Genomic DNA, 17,740 nt, shown 5'->3' with positions numbered 1-17,740 from the left:
GAAATGCAGCGGTCTGATTTGAGTGTCAAATTGTGGACATTCTCTCAAGTGCAGTGTCCTCCTTCCCCATTTCTTCTGGGTTGACCCAGGTTGTTTTAAGGTCCCTTGTCCTCATTCTCTGCCTTAGACAACAGAAAAAAGAAAAAAACCAGATTGGGTTGGTTTGTTTGGTTTTTAAAATCAGCAAGTTGTTTCTTTTTTTGTTTGTTTTCTTCTTGAAAGCTTTTCTAGTTCTACTTGCCTTAAGGGGATAGGGTTTTTAATAAGGAAAAATAGCTGTTTCTGTAGTGATTTTAGAACTGCTGAAGGTAGCTGAATACTTATATTTATATGGAGATCAAGGACAAGTGCATCTTCCACTTATATTTATAGCCTCCTGTATGATGTGCTTGAAAATAAATACCACTGATTTTGCATAGGCCACTGCCTGACCTGGGCATCCTGTGAATGAGCTTTTCAGTGCCCCAGCAGTAGGAAATTCTTTTGTTCCAAATTCTTATGTTGCTGATTCCCCTTTGTATTTTTACAGAATTTCTATTTCTCCAGCACTTGTTGTGCCAGTAGAGCACGCAGATTGCAGTGGTTCCTTCCTTCACTAAATTAAATACATTTTTCATTCTGGATTTGGCTATGGCATGGTCGTGTCTCTTAATTTAAAGGTCTTTGATTCCCTAGTGGTGTTTTTATACAGGTTCCCTTGCCCTGAGTACCTTGATGCAGTAAGAGCTGTCAAAATACAGTCCCATGCCATGCTGCCTTCCATGGTTCTTGGCTCACTGAAGGAAAAGGAGTGGGGGTAGAGATTTCTCCTCCTGCATTGAATTTTTTGTTTTAAGGGCCCTCATGCCAAAATTTCTCTCTTTCTTAGGTATCTGGCAAGTAATAAAAATTTAAAACCACGTTGTAATCCCTGGAAAAAATTAGCTGGTTTTCAATGAAATCACCTGCAAGCTGTCTAATTATAATTCCTTTAAGAGTTCTGCTTTTGTAATTTCTTGTTGCTGGTGTAATTCATGTCCCTTCTCTGTTATGCTGCCTCATCTTGGCTGTCAGCTCTGTCTGAATTTTATTCTTTTTCCAAATAATAGGATTCACATGCTCTCACCTTTCTCTGGTATCAGTAACATCAGTCTCTTATTTATCCTGTTGTTATTAAAGCCTCCCTTTTTTAAACATTGGGTATTTATTTTTCCTGAAAATGCAACATTTCCCTCCTGTCACAAGACAAGCGACTTAAAAATTTTCAAAGGCTCTTTCAAGCAAAGCTGGGAATTAGATTCTCGTGGAGACCTTCATAAAAAATTGAAGACTTCATGTATTAACATACATTGATTTATTCATAGTGTTTCATTACAAATAAGTGAGGCTCCCATAATATCAGGAAAGGTTAGGAGAGCAGCGGAGCACGGTGTATTATATTGACAGCTCTATTGAAACTGAGCTGCCTTTGGATTGAATTTGGAAGGCAGGCAAGGAATTGGCTGGTAAATAAGTCATGAGTTTTGCTTGCAAGTGTCTGTATATCCAGAGGGTTTCCATGGGTAAGATGGTGGAGCTGGAGCAGGGTTTCAAAGGTGTGCTTGCAGTGTGGGTTCCTCTCAAGGTGTGTTCCTGACACCTCTCCAGGTCCAGAACCCTCCTGGCTTATTCTCTCAGGTGTAAACCACACATAAATCTGCACTCTGAGGCTCAGAATGAGGGGAGGGAAAGGATATCAGTGGCTGGCTTACAGAGGAGAAGAGAAGGGCTTTTGTCCAAAGACATGGTGATACTTATTTCATTTAAATGTACAATTTCATTTCAGCGTGGTCCCTTAGCACAGGGAAAGACTTTCAAAGCCTTTGTTGCTGCCATTGTTTTCAGCTGCCTTATGAGAAGATGATTTGCCAAAAGAAAATATGTAAAGGTGACTTTCCAAAGGAAAATGTATCCATGTTTGCACCAGGGGTTTTCAGCTGCTGTGGGGGAAATTCTCATGGTAATGCTGCCGGTCGTGCTGTGTGCTCTGATTTGACTACAGAAGTTCTGAGATGTGGAACAAAAAAGCAATTCGTTGCATCTTTTGTTGTCGATCAGCCCATGCTGAGGTTTGAGTGGAGAGAAAAGATTAGTTTTTCCCTAAGTAAAATCGCCGTGTTGGGACACAAACACAGAGCCGCTCACCGGAGATACTGAAATAATCCCCGTCCTCGTGTTTTCACTCTCTGATTCCAAGAGATGGCAAACAGGGGAGCAAAACCAGGCCCCTTATCACCTTCCTTTCCTTGTTCTTCATTTGCAGATTACATACAAGGCCGTTGGGTCCCTGGATCCCAGTGCTGACCTGTCCAGCCAAAGGGGGAAGGTCTTCAAGCTGAGGAACGAGACCCACCACCTGTTTGTAGGATTATACCCAGGGACCACGTATTCCTTCACCATCAAAGCCAGCACAGTCAAGGGCTTTGGGCCACCCATCACCACTCGGATTGCAACTAAAATTTCAGGTACTGCTTTGGAGAAATAAAACAAAAAAACCCCAAATCACCACTTTCCAGTGCTTTGTTCTTTAAATCTAAAGCTGGTGCGTAAAACAATAAAAAACATTCAGCTCAGTGTCTCTCTCAATTTCATAGGGCAAATTTTTAAACCTGTGTTTGATCTGGTTACAAATGCAGTGGGTAATTTGTGGGTATCTTAAATAGCCATGAATGTCTTTGTGGAGCGTTTTAAGTGAGAATCATCATTAGTTGTACAAATGAACTACCTCTATAATAATTATTGTCAGCATTATCTGCCTGGATGGGGAAGCTCCTTCAGTAATGTGGTTTTTATTTTCAGAATGCACCAAAATGGATGTAATGAAGTAATGGAATTAATAGTGCAAAGAGACTAAAAATAAAGGAGGGAAGCTGTTTTCATTGGGGTTTTTATGAGTAGGAGCAGAGGGAGGGCTTGAGGTAGGCAGACAAGAATATGAAAGACACTAAAATAAGGAGGCATTGCAAAGAGAACGTGTGAAAAAGCAAAGAGGAGACTTAGGCTAGTTATCAAAAAAGGGATGGTAGAGGTGATATTGGGCAGATATATGCAGATTTTAATTTTAACATTTAGTTGATAGTACTAAAATAGCTTTTCTAACAGAAAGATTTGCTGACATTTTTTTTTAAACTACCTTAACTGGTTTTTTTCAGTAAAGCCAAAATAAACATTTGAGACATTCAGGACACTTGGAATGCTTGAAATTAGGGCTGGGTGCTGTAGGAAAGAGGGCACAGCAGTGTGTGTTTTCCACTGCCCTTTTACAAAATTGCTTAATAAAAGCAAATTGCAAGCAGTGAGTGACAGGGTAAACTTGGAGGAAGTAAAATGCATTCCTTTCTTCTGCTGGCCATCAGCAGGGTTTGAACCCTTAACATTTAGTCCAAAAGCCCTAAACTACTTGAAGTAAAGCCATTAAGTGTCCAAAGAGCTCCACAGACTGTTGGGGTTTGTGCAGCCCTGCTGTGAAGGGACAGCACAGTGTGCACTCTATTCCTTTGTGACCAGAGAAGCAAAATAGTTCAACAGTGGTAGTTAGTGCTTTTTACTCTGATTCTGTGTCTTTGAATTTTATTATTCCGTGAGTGCTCAAGTTGTGTTGGAAGCCTGCATGACTACTACCTGTATGCACACTTGGGTTATTGTCTTTTCTCCCTCCCATCTTTGAAATACCTGGTTCACAATAGCTGGGTACAAACCCCGTGCAAGCATTAGGAGAGTCTCTGGCACTGGGTTATCTCATTGCATGGTCAAGTTTGTGACATTTGCCTTTTCCAAGTAATTTGGAAATGACTGTTAAACTTGCTCTAAAAGGCAGTCTCAAGGCTATTAGGGAGAAGAAGGATTTTTGCACTGACTGGGATGTCCTTGTAAGTCTGTGTGTGTTTTAAAATGAAAAGACACCTGTGCTGTAGCAATGTGTGAGCATACCTGTTTATATGGGTGGACACATTTGTTTATGTCTCAATCCCAACTGAGTGGCAGGATCCCTCAGGACTTTTCTTTGGGCAGGAAAACAGGCATTCATCTGCTGAGCAGGGCTTGCTATTTTAGGGACACCTCTGGCAACTGTAGTTTGCCTGAGGTGCCACACACCCATGGGATAGTGGAAGGTGTCCCTGCCCACGACAGGGGGGGTTGGAACAAAAGGATCTTTGTGTTCCCTTCCAACCCAAATCAGGCTGTGATCTCCAGCTGATGGTGATCTCTGGCATAGAAGACCACTGGTGATATGTGTCTTCTTTAAATGCCTCACTGCTTCCCCTTGATGCAGAGCACCTTATTTCAGAGAAATCCTCCTGAAGGACTTGGCATTCATTCTTCCCTGGCTTATTGACAGGGAAGTCAGTAGCTGAGCTGATAGGAGCAGCCCCATTCTTGACAGTTTTCAGGCATTTAGATAAAAATCCCGATTGTAAACAGGATTACAGTGGAAATCACTATGAGAGGATTAAATATGGGATCCCCCACAGTGCAGTTTGCCCTTGTGAGTTACAGGTGAACTATTTGTGTGGATTCTTCTCTTTGCTTTATACTTTAAAGATATGTGAACCAAACTTGCATCTTTGGAACAAATTTGATGCTGCTCTGACCTCGTGATCTCTTTAGTTCTTACACAGTAAAATTTGTCCCAAATAGACGTCAGGGGAAGGAAAAAGCAATAAGTAAAATGCTTCCTAAGGGAACCTTCTACTTTCATGGAATGATCCTAAGAGAAGATAACAAAGCAGAAGGAGAAACTAAAGTTTGGCGGGGTGTGATTATTCCTTGGGTTTCTGTATTGCTTTGGGAGACATGTCAGGGAGGGGATGGGGATGCCATGGCTGGGAACTGCCCGAGGGCAGCGCTGGAGTCTGTGCAGCTGCCTGTTGGGTCAGCATCACTAAAGCCCTGGGGTAAAATATCATGGGTTTGGGTGCAAAAATAACCTGGCTAATTTGTACTGCCTCTCTTTTCATCTTCTGTGCTCCATAACACACCCTCCAGCTAATCAAGGGGACACAGCTTAAGTCTGTGTATTAAGGACTCTTAAGATGTGAGAAGGTTAATGCACTGACCAGAAAAGATTCAGGATTCCTGGGTGCTTTCCTTAGCTCTGCCACTGATTCACTCATCTTGAGTGGGTGTTTTTTTATCACGTCCATGCATTTTTATTTCTTCACCTTTAAAATGGCAGGAATGATCCCACCTCAAAGTATTACTAAGTCTTAAAAAGGCAGGGCAGGATTTTCAAAGCCAGCTTGAAGATCCGGGGTGGAGGGCAATTCCTGTTTAATTTGAAGAGAAAAAGAGTGCACAAATATTTAAGCAGTTTATATAACTCTGGTCACAACACTGGGGAGTATTTTGATATTTCAATTGCAGAATGTGAAATGGTCTTCAAGAAATGTTAGCATGAGTAAGTAAGTGGTGTGTAACTGAGGTGTCTCTGCTCTGCTGCAGCACCGTCGATGCCGGAATACGACACGGACTCGCCCCTGAATGAGACTGACACCACCATCACCGTGATGCTGAAGCCTGCTCAGTCCCGGGGAGCACCTGTCAGGTGGGTGTTTTGTCTTCTCTTTTCACAACTTCCCCCCTCTCCTTCCTCCCCAGGCTTCCCTCACGCCTCTCTCATTCTCCTCTGATAATAGAGCTGCTGAAAGCCAGCGCTGACTAAAAGGCCAACTCAGCTGTTGATTCTGCCTTTCACAGTCTGCTTTTATAAATGCCTCAACCTCCTTGCCTCCTGCTGTTAACCTCCAGGAAGGATTGCTGCTGGCACTGTGCAGGGTTATTACCCTCTCAGCAGCACTTCAGATGCCTCTGCAGCGCTGGAGCACAGCAGGACGTGGAGCTGGGTACTGAGGGAAGGTGGAGGAGGCTCCAGGTCTTCATCCTGCCCTCTCTTCCATGGTGAACAAGGCCTGGTGGTAACTACTGTAGGAGTGCCTGAACTGTTTTTAATGCTTGCAGATGCATTTGTGCAGTTTCTGGGTCCAACCTCACTTCTCACATACATAATCCAGCTGTTGCTGCTGGGCTGGTTGTACAATGAAGGAATGAATCTGGTGCAGAAAGAAGGAGTTCTGATTTAGTGAGGCTTTGCTAATGTAGGCAAGCAGGTCCTGCTGACAGAGCAGAGGATTTAAAGAACTACACAAACACAGAGTCATTTAAGTTGGGAAAGCTTTGACCAATTACTGCTTTGTAAACTAGACCAGAGCACTGAGTACCAACCATCCAGTTGTTCCTTGGGCACCTTCAGGGATGGGGACTCTACATCCTCCCTGGGCAGTCAGTTCCTGTGCTTGACAACCCTTTTCATGAAGAAACTCTTCCTGATGTCCAACCTGAACCTCCCCTGGTGCAGCTTGAGGCCATTTCTTCTTGTCCTGTCTCTTGCTCCCTGGGAGCAGATCCCAACCCCCCCCGGCTCCCCCCTCCTGTCAGGGAGTTGCAGACAGTGAGAAGGTCTCCCCTGAGCCTCCCTTTCTCCAGGCTTAGCCCCTCCAGCTCCCTCAGCAGCTCCTGGTGCTCCAGCCCCTTCCCCAGCTCCGTTCCCTTCTCTGGACTCACTCCAGCCTCTCAATGTCTTTCTCACAGTGAGGGGCCCAGACCTGGACACAGCACTCAAGGTGCAGCCTCACCAGTGCCCAGTACAGGAGTGCAGTCACTTCCCTGGTCATCTGGGGGCAGGGAGCTGCCCAGGGACCTGTGGAATAGAAAAAAACATTTCTGACTGACTCTGAGCTGGGCCCTGCTCTTAATGATGAGATGCTGAACTGGGACACTCCCCTGCAGGTCACTCCCTGACTGTGGGAACGTGACTTAGAGGTCTGTGCTTCGTCGCTCTCTTCCATCGGGGTGAAGTTGTGCATGGAGAAAAGCACCAGCACAGATGAACAAAGTTCCCTTCTGAGCTGGCACTGCCTTGTCTGTCACTGGCAGAAGTGCCAGCTGACCATTCATCCTTCCCCTCATCCTGCCACTCCTCCTGCCAGGCTCCTCAGCTGAGAGCAGCAACTGGAATCCCTTAGCAAAGCAGCGGGTCCTGCTTTGCAGTGGTATCCAGCAGGTATCCATTAACTCCCTGTGGGATCTTCAGGCTTTTACCTTCAGTTTTCAGTTTTTTCCATGCCTGGGATTTTAAAAACCTCTAATTCCTTCTTTCCAAGTGACCTGGGCTTCTGTGCCTCACTGACAGGTTCTTAGTGCTTTTGAAGGATGTATTCAGGAGCAAATGGCTCAGGTGTAAACTGCTGGATTTAATGAAATACCCTGCATTGCTTGGTGGTCCAGCCTCTGTCACAACTTTCCCCCAAATTGCATTGACAGGCTCAGGAAAAAAGTCTCCTCTTTAAGACTTGCACCATCCATTCTCTAGTTTTTCTGAGTAATGTATTTCAAAGTTTCCCTTTCAATCTCTGGTACTCCATATGAGCAAATTTAGGAGCCTATTTTCTGAGTCCTTTAGGGATGTTTTTCTGCTGGAAAAGAGCAGTAAAATCACACAGCTCTGTTTTGTTTTATTTCTTTATATGGGGGAACATTCCTGTATCTCGTTTTACCACCTGCTGTCTTAACAGTGTTGCTATTTTGTCTTTTTATTGGAAAGTCTTGTGATTTTTCTCAAAGTCGATTTACTGCACTTTAACTGCATTCAGTGAATAATGCCTTTACCAGCAAATGCATCTGTATATAAAATTGGTAGAGATTTTTTATAAATTTTCACTCTGGTTTCTTTAATTGCATGGCAGCCTATTAGACACACGTTTGCAGAGAGGGCAATATTTACATGCCACACCTAAGTGATAAAATTATTTCCTATTATGAGTCCATTTCCCTGACTTACAGATGTGTGTATGGAAACCAGGAGGGGCAGGGGTAGTAAAGGGAGGGGGGAATTTTAGCTTTTTGTTAAGTATGGCAGCCTGAGAATGTGGGAGTGCCTTCCTCTGTGTAACCATCCAGATTGTCCCTAGCCTGGCCTTGACAAACCCAGTTATTCCAACCTTTCCTTTTCCCAACTTATTCCCTTTTCTTCCAGTCTGTTCTGCACGCTCCCATTCGTGAGATTCTCTCAAAATACCATATCCAGAAGCAGGTAACATTCCCTCAGAGTAAGGAATGTCAGCAGCACCCAGCACATTACAGGAACAACATATTGTGAACTGCTTGGGACACTCTTAATTACACAAGAATGAGGTGGTGGTTTATTCTGTTCAGTGTTTTTTATTGTATTCAAGCTGAGCTCAAATACATCTCCTTTGTTTTTGTCTGGTCAGTTGTTCTACCTTTTGGTTATACAGGATTTGTTTCTCTTTCACAAGTGGGGTATTTTTCAGTCATGTCTATTTTTAATCAAAAAAAAAATGTGCTTTAAAGGTCTGATACAAACTTAAGTGGCTTCGAGCCCCTCAAGGATGTGATGCCATCCTGTGTTCAGGTACTGAAGGCATTAAGACAAACAGAGATTTAGGACAATGTCTGGGCACTCTCTGCTGTGGGAATGGTGAGTTGGAGTGAGGTAGGGGTGTGACTCTAAGGTAGTATCTATACATAAGATAGTTAAGTAACTTTTTCTTGAGTTATTTCCTTCTGCTGTAGCACAGGGATGGAGGATGGTCTGCAGGAACATTTTTAGAGTAAGACTGTAGGATATTTAAAATAAGATTCATTGTGTTTTTCATTCATCTGAAATGCAGGCACACCGACTCCAAAGTCACTTTCGGCATTAAGACGACTCTGATGTTCCCCAGTGCTCGTGATAAATAATTTAAATGTGGTTGTTTATAAAAGTAACGACCATGAACTCAGCATTGTTAATGATCTATGGATAACAGTGAAGACACTTTCATATGAACTAATAGGATTAATATAAACTTAGATATTCTTTGATCTATTTTGTCCTGTTGCCAAAGGAGAGGTGAAGCCTCAGCAAGCAGAAATGTTCTCCCTTGTGGCACAGGCGTTTCATTGGTGCCTTTATTTCTCGTGGTATAACCTGCAGAGCTTGACTCCACATTGCCCTTTAAAAATAACTTTTAGGTGTTCTTATATCAATCTAAACCCCGTGAATGGTGCTGTGATTGATTTGCTGAAGGCTGACATTCATCTATAATGCATTCACAAGAGGAAGGAAGAATGCAAGTGTTCTCAATCTTTTCTCCTCAGCTCTTTCCTGAAAATCTCCAATGTGATTTTGAGGATATTTCTGCCTTTGAATGTGTTATTGTCAGGAGGGCTGAGTCAGTCCTTCATAGATTATTCACATATGACATCTTTAGACCTCTATTTGAGGCTTTATATCCCCCTCACTGCTTGGAAGTACCACTGTGAGGGGTTTTATCCACACGACTTGTCCACTGGGCTGGTTTTTGGGTGCTGGATATTTGCAAGTCCATCTGGTTTATTAACACACAGTTGCTTCTATCAATCCAACCTATACTACTATTATGGAGAAAATCAAATTTCCAGAGCAGGTATTAGTTTTGAGGATTTCAGAGCTGGAATAAATGCTCCCCAAATCGGTGTGATTGCCTTGTCAATGCCCTGCTCTGCGTGTTGGAGCTGTAGGACACTGTGGAAGGACGTAAGAGAACAGCCTGCAATTATATTTGGGGGGGGGTTCAGACAGCAGAGAACTTTTTTGTTGGAAAGAGATGGGTTTAATCTCCTTATCTTCCTGCAGTTCTCAGAGATGTATCAGTAAATAATCTGTGGTGTTCTCTTGTGTGCTGCCAGCACACAGGCACAGGAGAGTGTTTAGGCACCTGATCCCTGTGCTGTGTTAAAGAGGCATAATACAATTAGAACAATCTTATTTGACCTTTGCTCTTGCCTTTTTGCAGATGTATTTTCTTTGGGTGGGGGAGAATATATATATTTGATATTATATATATATGCATATTTGCAGTGTAAGTGATCCTGGAGAAATATATTAATTCATAAAATCATTTATTGTGAATACATGCATTGGTTGGCCACTTCTAATCATTTCTGTGGGGAAGGATGGGTTATTTAATTAATATACATCTGAAATGAATGAAGTAAACCTAAATAAGAGAAAGGAGATTAAATATTTAAAATAGAAGTGTTGGGCAAAGGTCCAATAAATATTTTCATATCAACATTCAGCCAGGAGGAGAAATTAATTTATGTGGACTGAGCCCCATGTACTCTTAAGTATCAACATCTGAGTCTTGGTCTTCTAGGCTTGAAATAAAGGTAATTTTTGGTGTCCATGACACTAAACATGTTAAGAGAAAGCATCTGTAGTGTTTTTTTCTGGTTTTATGCTCAAGCTATTCTCCCAGGAAACAATCCTGAAGGATGTAATTGTACCTAAGTATTCCTACATTCAGTAACAAATGAAAAATTCCTGTGATGGAGGGCAGTGGTTTTGCTTCTGTTTTATGTTGGAGAGCTGAGATTTTGAGTAGCTAACACTTGCCTTTCATTTCTATCTGCAACAAAGCAGAAATTGAGACCGTGTGGAGCCACAGGCTATAAATTTAATCTCCAGATAATTCCTTTTTTTTTTTTTTTTTTTTTTTTTAATGATTTTGGGCATCATCTTTTCATCCTCAGTTACTTTTCCTGCATCCCTCTCACTGGCATCTTTAGTCTGATTTTGCTTTTGCTGCACATTACTTCTTTCCATCCTCACAAAGGAGTGGTTTGCAGGCCTAGTGACCTCGATTCCGTGGGGAGAAACTCTAAATTCGCAATATTTGCTGAGGTTTTTGTTTTGTTTTGGAGCTGGTGGCTTTGGTGTAGAGATCTCTGTCGCTATACAGGGAGCAGTGCTGTTCAGCTCACTGCTTTGCAGCCTCTCAGTGGCATCACATGAGCATGCCTCAGGCATTTGTGCTGATAATTAATTCATTAATGCCAAGAAAGGGTGGCAATTGCTTGTTCTTAAAACTCCCACGCAGCGTACCTTGTGTTCCAAAATAAAGACTGGAGTCAAGGAGCAGCAAAACAATAAAAGGGGGTTTAATGCTGAAATTATCTTGCCTGGTTCTGAAAGTTGGATTGCCTTGATAGGCATCTTCTTAGTACCTGGAAAATGAAATTCCTGGCCTGCCTTTTCTAAGCTCATATTCAAATGGCTGCATCACATGAGTGGGTTGACTGAATACAGGGCAAAATAGTCATCACATTAGATCTTTTAATTTTGTAGTATTTAATGAGGAATGAGATTATCAATCTAGGCTTCTGATATTATAAGCCTAATTATCTGTATTAATTAACATCTCCTATAATATACCTCAGGGATATTGTTCTGAAATCATTCAACCTGGGTTTCTCTTGCCTGGCATTCAGCCTTCAATTTAGCTCAGGGTTTGAAGGTAAATGAGAGAGTTTCTTTCTTCTTAGAGATAAACCAGATCTGCTTTCTCTTTAACCATGTGGAAATGTGAGAGAATGAAAATGAGAATGAGAAAGAAGGAAAATGAGAATTTGGGTGGAGTAATGGCAGCTGTGAGGATCAGCATGATGTTTGTTGTACCAAAAAAGAACAGAATAGGGTTGCACAGGAAGCACTCATAGCTTTGACCTCATTGATGTGTCCCAGCTCTGGTGAGTTTGGCCAGAGCTCTGCAGTCCTGAGCCTGCACTTCCAGTCCAGCTGGAGTTGTCAAGTTGTGGTATTAAATGGAGTCCTAGAATGGTTTGGGTTGGAAGGGACCTTAAACACCCTCTAATTTCAACCCCCTGCCAGTGGCAGGAACACCTTCCACTAGCCCAGGTTGCTCCAAGCCCCGTCCAGCCTGGCCTTGGACACTTCCAGGGGTCATCCATAATGACTTCAGTAGGACTGGAAATTATTCTGAATATTAGAAGTGCTTTGCCTGTTGTGTCAGGAGATACAGGGATGCATCAGGATGCAGGTTGACCACCAGAAGTTTCAGGAAGGAATATTCATAGTCTTCCATGTACCACAGCATAATTTATTGAATGGGGTTGTCAGGTTTTCTTAGTTCCCCCAAAGAGCCAGGTGTTAGTCCTAAAAAGTGAGGATAAAGGGCATTTGGGGTCAGTTGTTGCATCTGGTACAGGAAATGCATTTTCTTACTGGAACAGAAAACTGTTCAGCTGAGAACTGTGTCCCTTAAAAAGTCACAGAACTGCCTTTGGCCATTTATCAGCCATCAGAACCACAGCTGATCTCAGAGCCTGGGTGACCTGCTGTGTCTGTGACCATTCCACAGAGAGCTTTGGCAGTGGACAGAAATGGGAGAGGAAAGCTATAGAATTTGAGTATGTTTTCATGATAATATTTTAACAATCAAATTACACATGCAGCCAATTCTTTTGTGTCAAGCAGCATTTTGTTAGTCCTACAGTGAGGCTTTTTTGCTAACACTTTTTATGTATGGCTGGAGGATACCGAGTGGGGGAAGGAATATTTTTGCATAAATCTTTTGTGCTGACCATGTAATCTGTCAGAATTAATTCCAGCAATCAAAAGGTTAATGAAGTCTGAACTTTAAGCTGAGATTCACAAATGGATGGCCATTTCCTCACATCAAGCTGTCAAGCAGTAAGATGAGGGAGCAGGAGAAGATACCCACAGTTGCCAGTTTGAGGTTTTTCTTTTTCCATGAGACATTTCTTTACCTCACAGCTCCCAGAGCCAACACGCCCCTTCCTTGCTGTCGGAATTTTGTGAGGTCTAGTGCCAAGCCTGTGAGAACCCTTGGATGAGACCTTTCAGTGGGACAAGCTGAGCCAGGGTCGGAGCAGCCCACAGGAAGCACCTTGGCTCTTCTGGTGGAGCACTGAGGATGATTTACCTCATTGAAGAGGCTCCTTTAGGGACTTAAAATGAGATGGGATGAGTGTGAGCACAAGTCCCTGGCAGATGGGACACCCCTCAGGAGCAGAGCACAGGCTTCACCCAGCCAGCAGTCCCTCCATCAGGAGTGAGGATGATGAGTTCAGAGGACAAGTGGGCTCTTCTCTGCTCCCTGTGGTGATGTTTACACTCCCGGGTGCCCTTTGATGTGTCTATAACAACACAGAAAGTCAGTAGAAGGGAAGATGACTCAGCTCTGCTTTGTTGTTGCAGACTAAGGCATTTCAGGATTTAATTATACTACAGGTATATAAATTCCGGAAACATGTTAATGCTCCCGTGATTAAAATTATAGAGGGGCTAATTGAAAAAGCATAAACCGAATTGAAGAATTCCTAATTATAGTTTGCTTTGAGGTGTTAATTTCCTCCATAATGAATGCATAATTTCTTGGAACTAGGGAAGGGGGTTGCTGCACCAGGGCGTGGGCTGCAGATGGAATGAAGGGATTATCATAAATGCAGCCAGACGATCCTCAGGAGTGAACCTCTGCAGCCACGATGTTATTCTGCCTCTCTGTGACTTCAGTTTTCCTTGCACAGTGCTTTTCCAAAGCAAGAGGCAGACCTGGGAATGGTGAAGGATTTGCTTCTTGTGCAAAAGGAAGGGGAAATACCGGTGTAATTAATAGTAGTCAAAAGGTGCAAAAGAGGGTGGCGAGGAGAGAGGCAGAATGTGGAGTGTTTCTGGTGGGAAGGTCAAACAGCAGCACAGAAGAGGAGGCAGTGCTGATTTCCCTTTTCACCCACCTTGACAGATCCCTAAGGAACTGCAGGAGCTGATGATGATGCAGGTTGAGGGTTTTTTTTCTGCCAAAGCATATATCCTATATGTAATGTTTTCTCTTGTGTAAAAAATCTGCTTAGTTTTGGAGGGACTTTGTGAACTACAGGATCATCAGATACAATCTCCCAATGCTTAAATCTGACCCATTCCTACTCTGGTGGGGGTAGGAGGTGTGTTTGGATGATGACAGACCGGCTGTGAACTGCTGCAGAGAATCCTTGTCCTTGGGACTTTCCCATTCCCTTTCTCCATCCTGTTCCTCTTGGTGTTTGTAGCAAAGGTGCCGTTTCTGAGCTCTGTCTGGTGTCAGAAGCATGATCACTTTGCACTTTCTGAAAAGGAAAAAGTGCCCAGAAAAGGTTGAAAGAAGCTGGTGGATACTCCTGCTGGTGGATACAGGTGCTGCAGGTCTGTGTTACCCTTCCCAGGAGAGCTCATCATCACTGCACATTGATGACAGCACTGTAAGTGCTGACTGTTATGGGCCTTGTCTGGGAATAAAGTTTATCTGAAGGTTGGAAACAGAGCAGGTTCCCTCTTTCTTTTTTGTTTTTTTTCTTAGCTTTTTAATTAAAAAAAAAAAATCAAACAGACATGACACCAACAAAAAGATTTTTCAAGTGTTCTCTCTTAATAAAGAAGTTTTCCCTGAAAGGGTTTTCCCTGCGCAGTCTTGTAGCTGTGGCTGTGGAAAAAGCAGAGGAAGCTTCGAATTCCCAACTAGATTATCTCTGCATCCAAATGGACCTAATTTCATGGAAGCCATTGGAAATACCCAAATTAATTCAGATTGAGAACATATGCAAATGCACCCATCCTCTTGTCCAGGCCACTGCTTTTATGAAGGACGTGGCCAAAGGTGCTGGACAGTCCCAGAAAGAGTCTGTCCTTCTCATCCTGCAGGTTACTCTTTTGGGCTCTTCTTGTCCCTGAAGCATCCTCCTGGTGTTAAACAGGGTGAGACAAGTCCTCAGTCAGCGGTGCCTGTTTAATGCAAAGCAACATCAACAAAAAAGAGGTTGGGTCGGGTTTTTTTTGTCGTGTAGATTAAACAGATGGCAGGTGGCTCAGGAGGGAAAAAACACCTCCAAAGCCACTAACATTAGCTCCTGTTGCAGGGAAAGCTGTATCTGTCTGCACTCATTATCTTTAATCTGCCAGCACGAAATAGCACTGAACTGGAGAGACAGAGACTGGGCCAGTTCCACTGGGGAACAGCTATTATGTCTAATCTGGGTTGCAAGCCAGGTCAGGCTTATGGAGATGGTTGAGATAATGGAACACAGAGCTTTCAAATGCCCTCTGGTTCTTTATATTTTTTTTTTCCCTAATTTTTGTTTCCCAGAAGATTAAATAGAGAATTTAAAGTATTTAAGAGAATGATGCATGTCTAATACGAGCAAACAGATGCGGTAGCAGCGTTGGGGTGGGGTGGGGTGGGGTGGAAAGGAGGTAATTTTGTGAGTATGGACAGCATCTTTTATTAGGCCAAATGATACAGCTGGGAAAAATGGCCATTTAAGTACTCAAATCCTTCTTTATGTTCAGTGAATACTGACTGAGCACAGTTGTCTTTTTGACAACTACTTAGGTTTTGGGTGTGTTACCCCATTTCTGTTGGCTGTGGACAGGTGCTGTGATGGTCTAGATGGTCTGTGGGAATATTTACATTTTTAGTTATCTTTCCATAGCTGTCCTTCCTTGGAAAGGCATGGCCTCTTCACTCAGAGAAGAGTCACGGTGGGTGGAACATTTTGAGGTGGGAAGTACTGATTTTAGCAGATGTATTTATGTGTAGGTACACGTGTACGTGCACACACAGATGTTTAGATGCACACATGCAGAATCACAGAATGGTTTGGGTTGGAAGACACCTTAAAGTTCATCTCATTCCAACCCCATTCCATGGGCAGGGACGCCTTCCACCAGCCCAGGTTGCTCAGAGCTCCTTTATTTAAACTATAATTACACCTCCTTACTGGCACAGCGTTGTTACTGGTTCATGGGAGTTTGACAATCTTGCAGCTTTTGTGTGGAGCAGTTTTATGGCAGAGACAGTCCCCAGAGCTACTCCTTCCCAGCACTGTCTGCTCCTCCCTCATCCCTGCAGGTCACATCGTCAAGTGATGCCCAGGAGTAACATTCTTCTCTTTTATGTTTCCCCTTCTGATGTAGGAGTCACACATGCTCAGCCTGGATATTCCAGACTCCATTAGGCAGGGCATATTGGCTGGTGGGTGGATGTAGGAATACTGGACAAGAAAGTGGAGATTGGTTTGCATATAGTGGATGTTGTGATGCCAGGCAAGTCACTCACTGCACGTTCTCCGTGCCAGTGTTTATATATCTGGAATGGTGGGATAATGATGTATTGCACCCCAGGGCTCTGTCAGAATATAAGTCTATCCACCCACAGCCTGAGGCCATGGGACATTATATTTGACATTACACTGTCACTTTTTTACCAAAAAAAAAAATCATCCGACCACCACCACCAAAAAAACCCAGACCGAAACAAACCCCCAAACAATCCACAAACGAACAAAAAAACTCCCACTACCCTTTAACACAGCTCTCATTTTTTAGCCAGTGGTGGGAATTGTATGTGGTGCTGCATTAAGACTGCAAAGAAATTTTCAGACAAAGTATTCTGGCCGAAGATAAGCATTTGATATAGTGACATTGGCAGCATGCTTTGCTGCAAATACAAATATTTTGTTTGGTTTTGCTGTTTGTTTTGTTTTTTTTAAGCTTGACAGTGCACAGCACCTTCAGTAGATGCCACTGCCTGTCCCACAGATAGCTCATCACAGTCACTGGACACAGCACCATCTCTCTCTTCTGTACAGGGAGCACACAGTCATTAAACTCCTTCACTTTCTCTGGGGCCCATTTCAATCACTGTAGAAATTTCATGAAGTTTGAAATTTTAGTGATACAAGAATGCCCCTGTGAGAACTCTGACTCCAGACAGTGGTGCCCAAGTGTGAAATTGTGACCTTTTGTTTCTTGGATTTACTTGGAAGTAAATCTGGAGCATTGAGCTGAACATGAGAGTGGAAGAAAATGTGAAGAGACTCTTCTTGATTATTAAATGGATTTCATTATTATTGGCTCTATCTCAGCAGCTTTTTTTCGTAGCAATGGCACTAATTACCATCTCTTCTTTCTATGCCATTTTTTACAAATTTGGCTGAGTATTTTTTTTGGTATTCTTCAACTTCAGTGAATGCAGTGTAAGAGTTGTTTAATTTAAATGAATGTTATAAGAACACGCAAAAATAACTTCAAAATGAAGGCTCTGGTGTGAATAACTTTGCAATATGAGAGACTATTTCCTCAAGTAGCATCACTATTAGAGGCTTTATTTTTGTGAATGCTTTGCAGATGTGAGCAAGCTGATTGATAACACTGCAGCCCAGTATTCATAATGGGCAAGTTTTTGAGTCTTTGAAGTAGCCAAGCATGTTCTAGAAGATGACATCATAGAACAATCTCCTTTTTTGTGCCTCTTCTCAGCATAAAACTGTTCACTGAAAGCAAACCTTCACTTCAGCATGTTGTATTCTGCATGGAGCTGCTCCAGAGTGAAATGGAAATAGTAGCAATCTTATTGCTTTTAGTGGGTTTGGAATCAGTTCTTAAATAGAGAGAGAAAAACAATGCACTGGGTCCTGTCTGTACATCCTGGGTGGCTGTGAAATGCAGTTCATTACATTTTGTAGATCAGTTTTCAGAGCTTCTGATTAAAGGTGCTCTTGGAGGTACTAAGGGTGACATTTTTGAGCATGTGAAATCAGTAACTCAGTTCTCAGGAATATACTGGCACCTGCTTGAACCCAGAAAACTTTGTGGAAAACTTGGAAACTGCCTGTGGAGTGGTTTCCTGGATGCCTAAATGTTTGATTATGGGATTACAGGAGATGCCTGGCCAGGAAATACTCACCCTTGTAGCCACGGGAAAGCAGTAGTATGCTCAGAGCCAGTGAGTCTCAGCATCAGGCTTTATGGCAGTTATCCTTTTAGTACTTGTAAATTTTAGTAGAATTTATATTACGTAAAGCTTTCTTAGACTTTAGCGGGGTT

The 17,740-nt window shown here is 42.8% G+C and overlaps 1 protein-coding gene across 14 annotated transcripts in view; it reads left to right on the top strand.

Annotated features, from left to right (window-relative positions):
• Positions 1-17,740, top strand: part of PTPRT (protein tyrosine phosphatase receptor type T) — a 432,724-nt gene that overhangs the window by 313,145 nt on the left and 101,839 nt on the right. For all 14 annotated transcript variants that reach the window (XM_050313539.1, XM_050313547.1, XM_050313541.1 and 11 more), the window contains exons 10-11: positions 2,282-2,483; positions 5,461-5,563. In XM_050313539.1, the coding sequence (XP_050169496.1) occupies positions 2,282-2,483; positions 5,461-5,563 (305 nt within the window). The remainder of the gene's footprint in view (positions 1-2,281; positions 2,484-5,460; positions 5,564-17,740) is intronic.

Source organism: Myiozetetes cayanensis, unplaced genomic scaffold (genome assembly GCF_022539395.1).
Source record: "Myiozetetes cayanensis isolate MyiCay16 unplaced genomic scaffold, myiCay2020 scf19, whole genome shotgun sequence".
NCBI classification, from domain to species: Eukaryota; Metazoa; Chordata; class Aves; order Passeriformes; family Tyrannidae; genus Myiozetetes; species Myiozetetes cayanensis.
The sequence above is the reverse complement of the archived record's forward strand: the minus strand, read 5'-3'. Positions and strand labels throughout refer to the sequence as shown.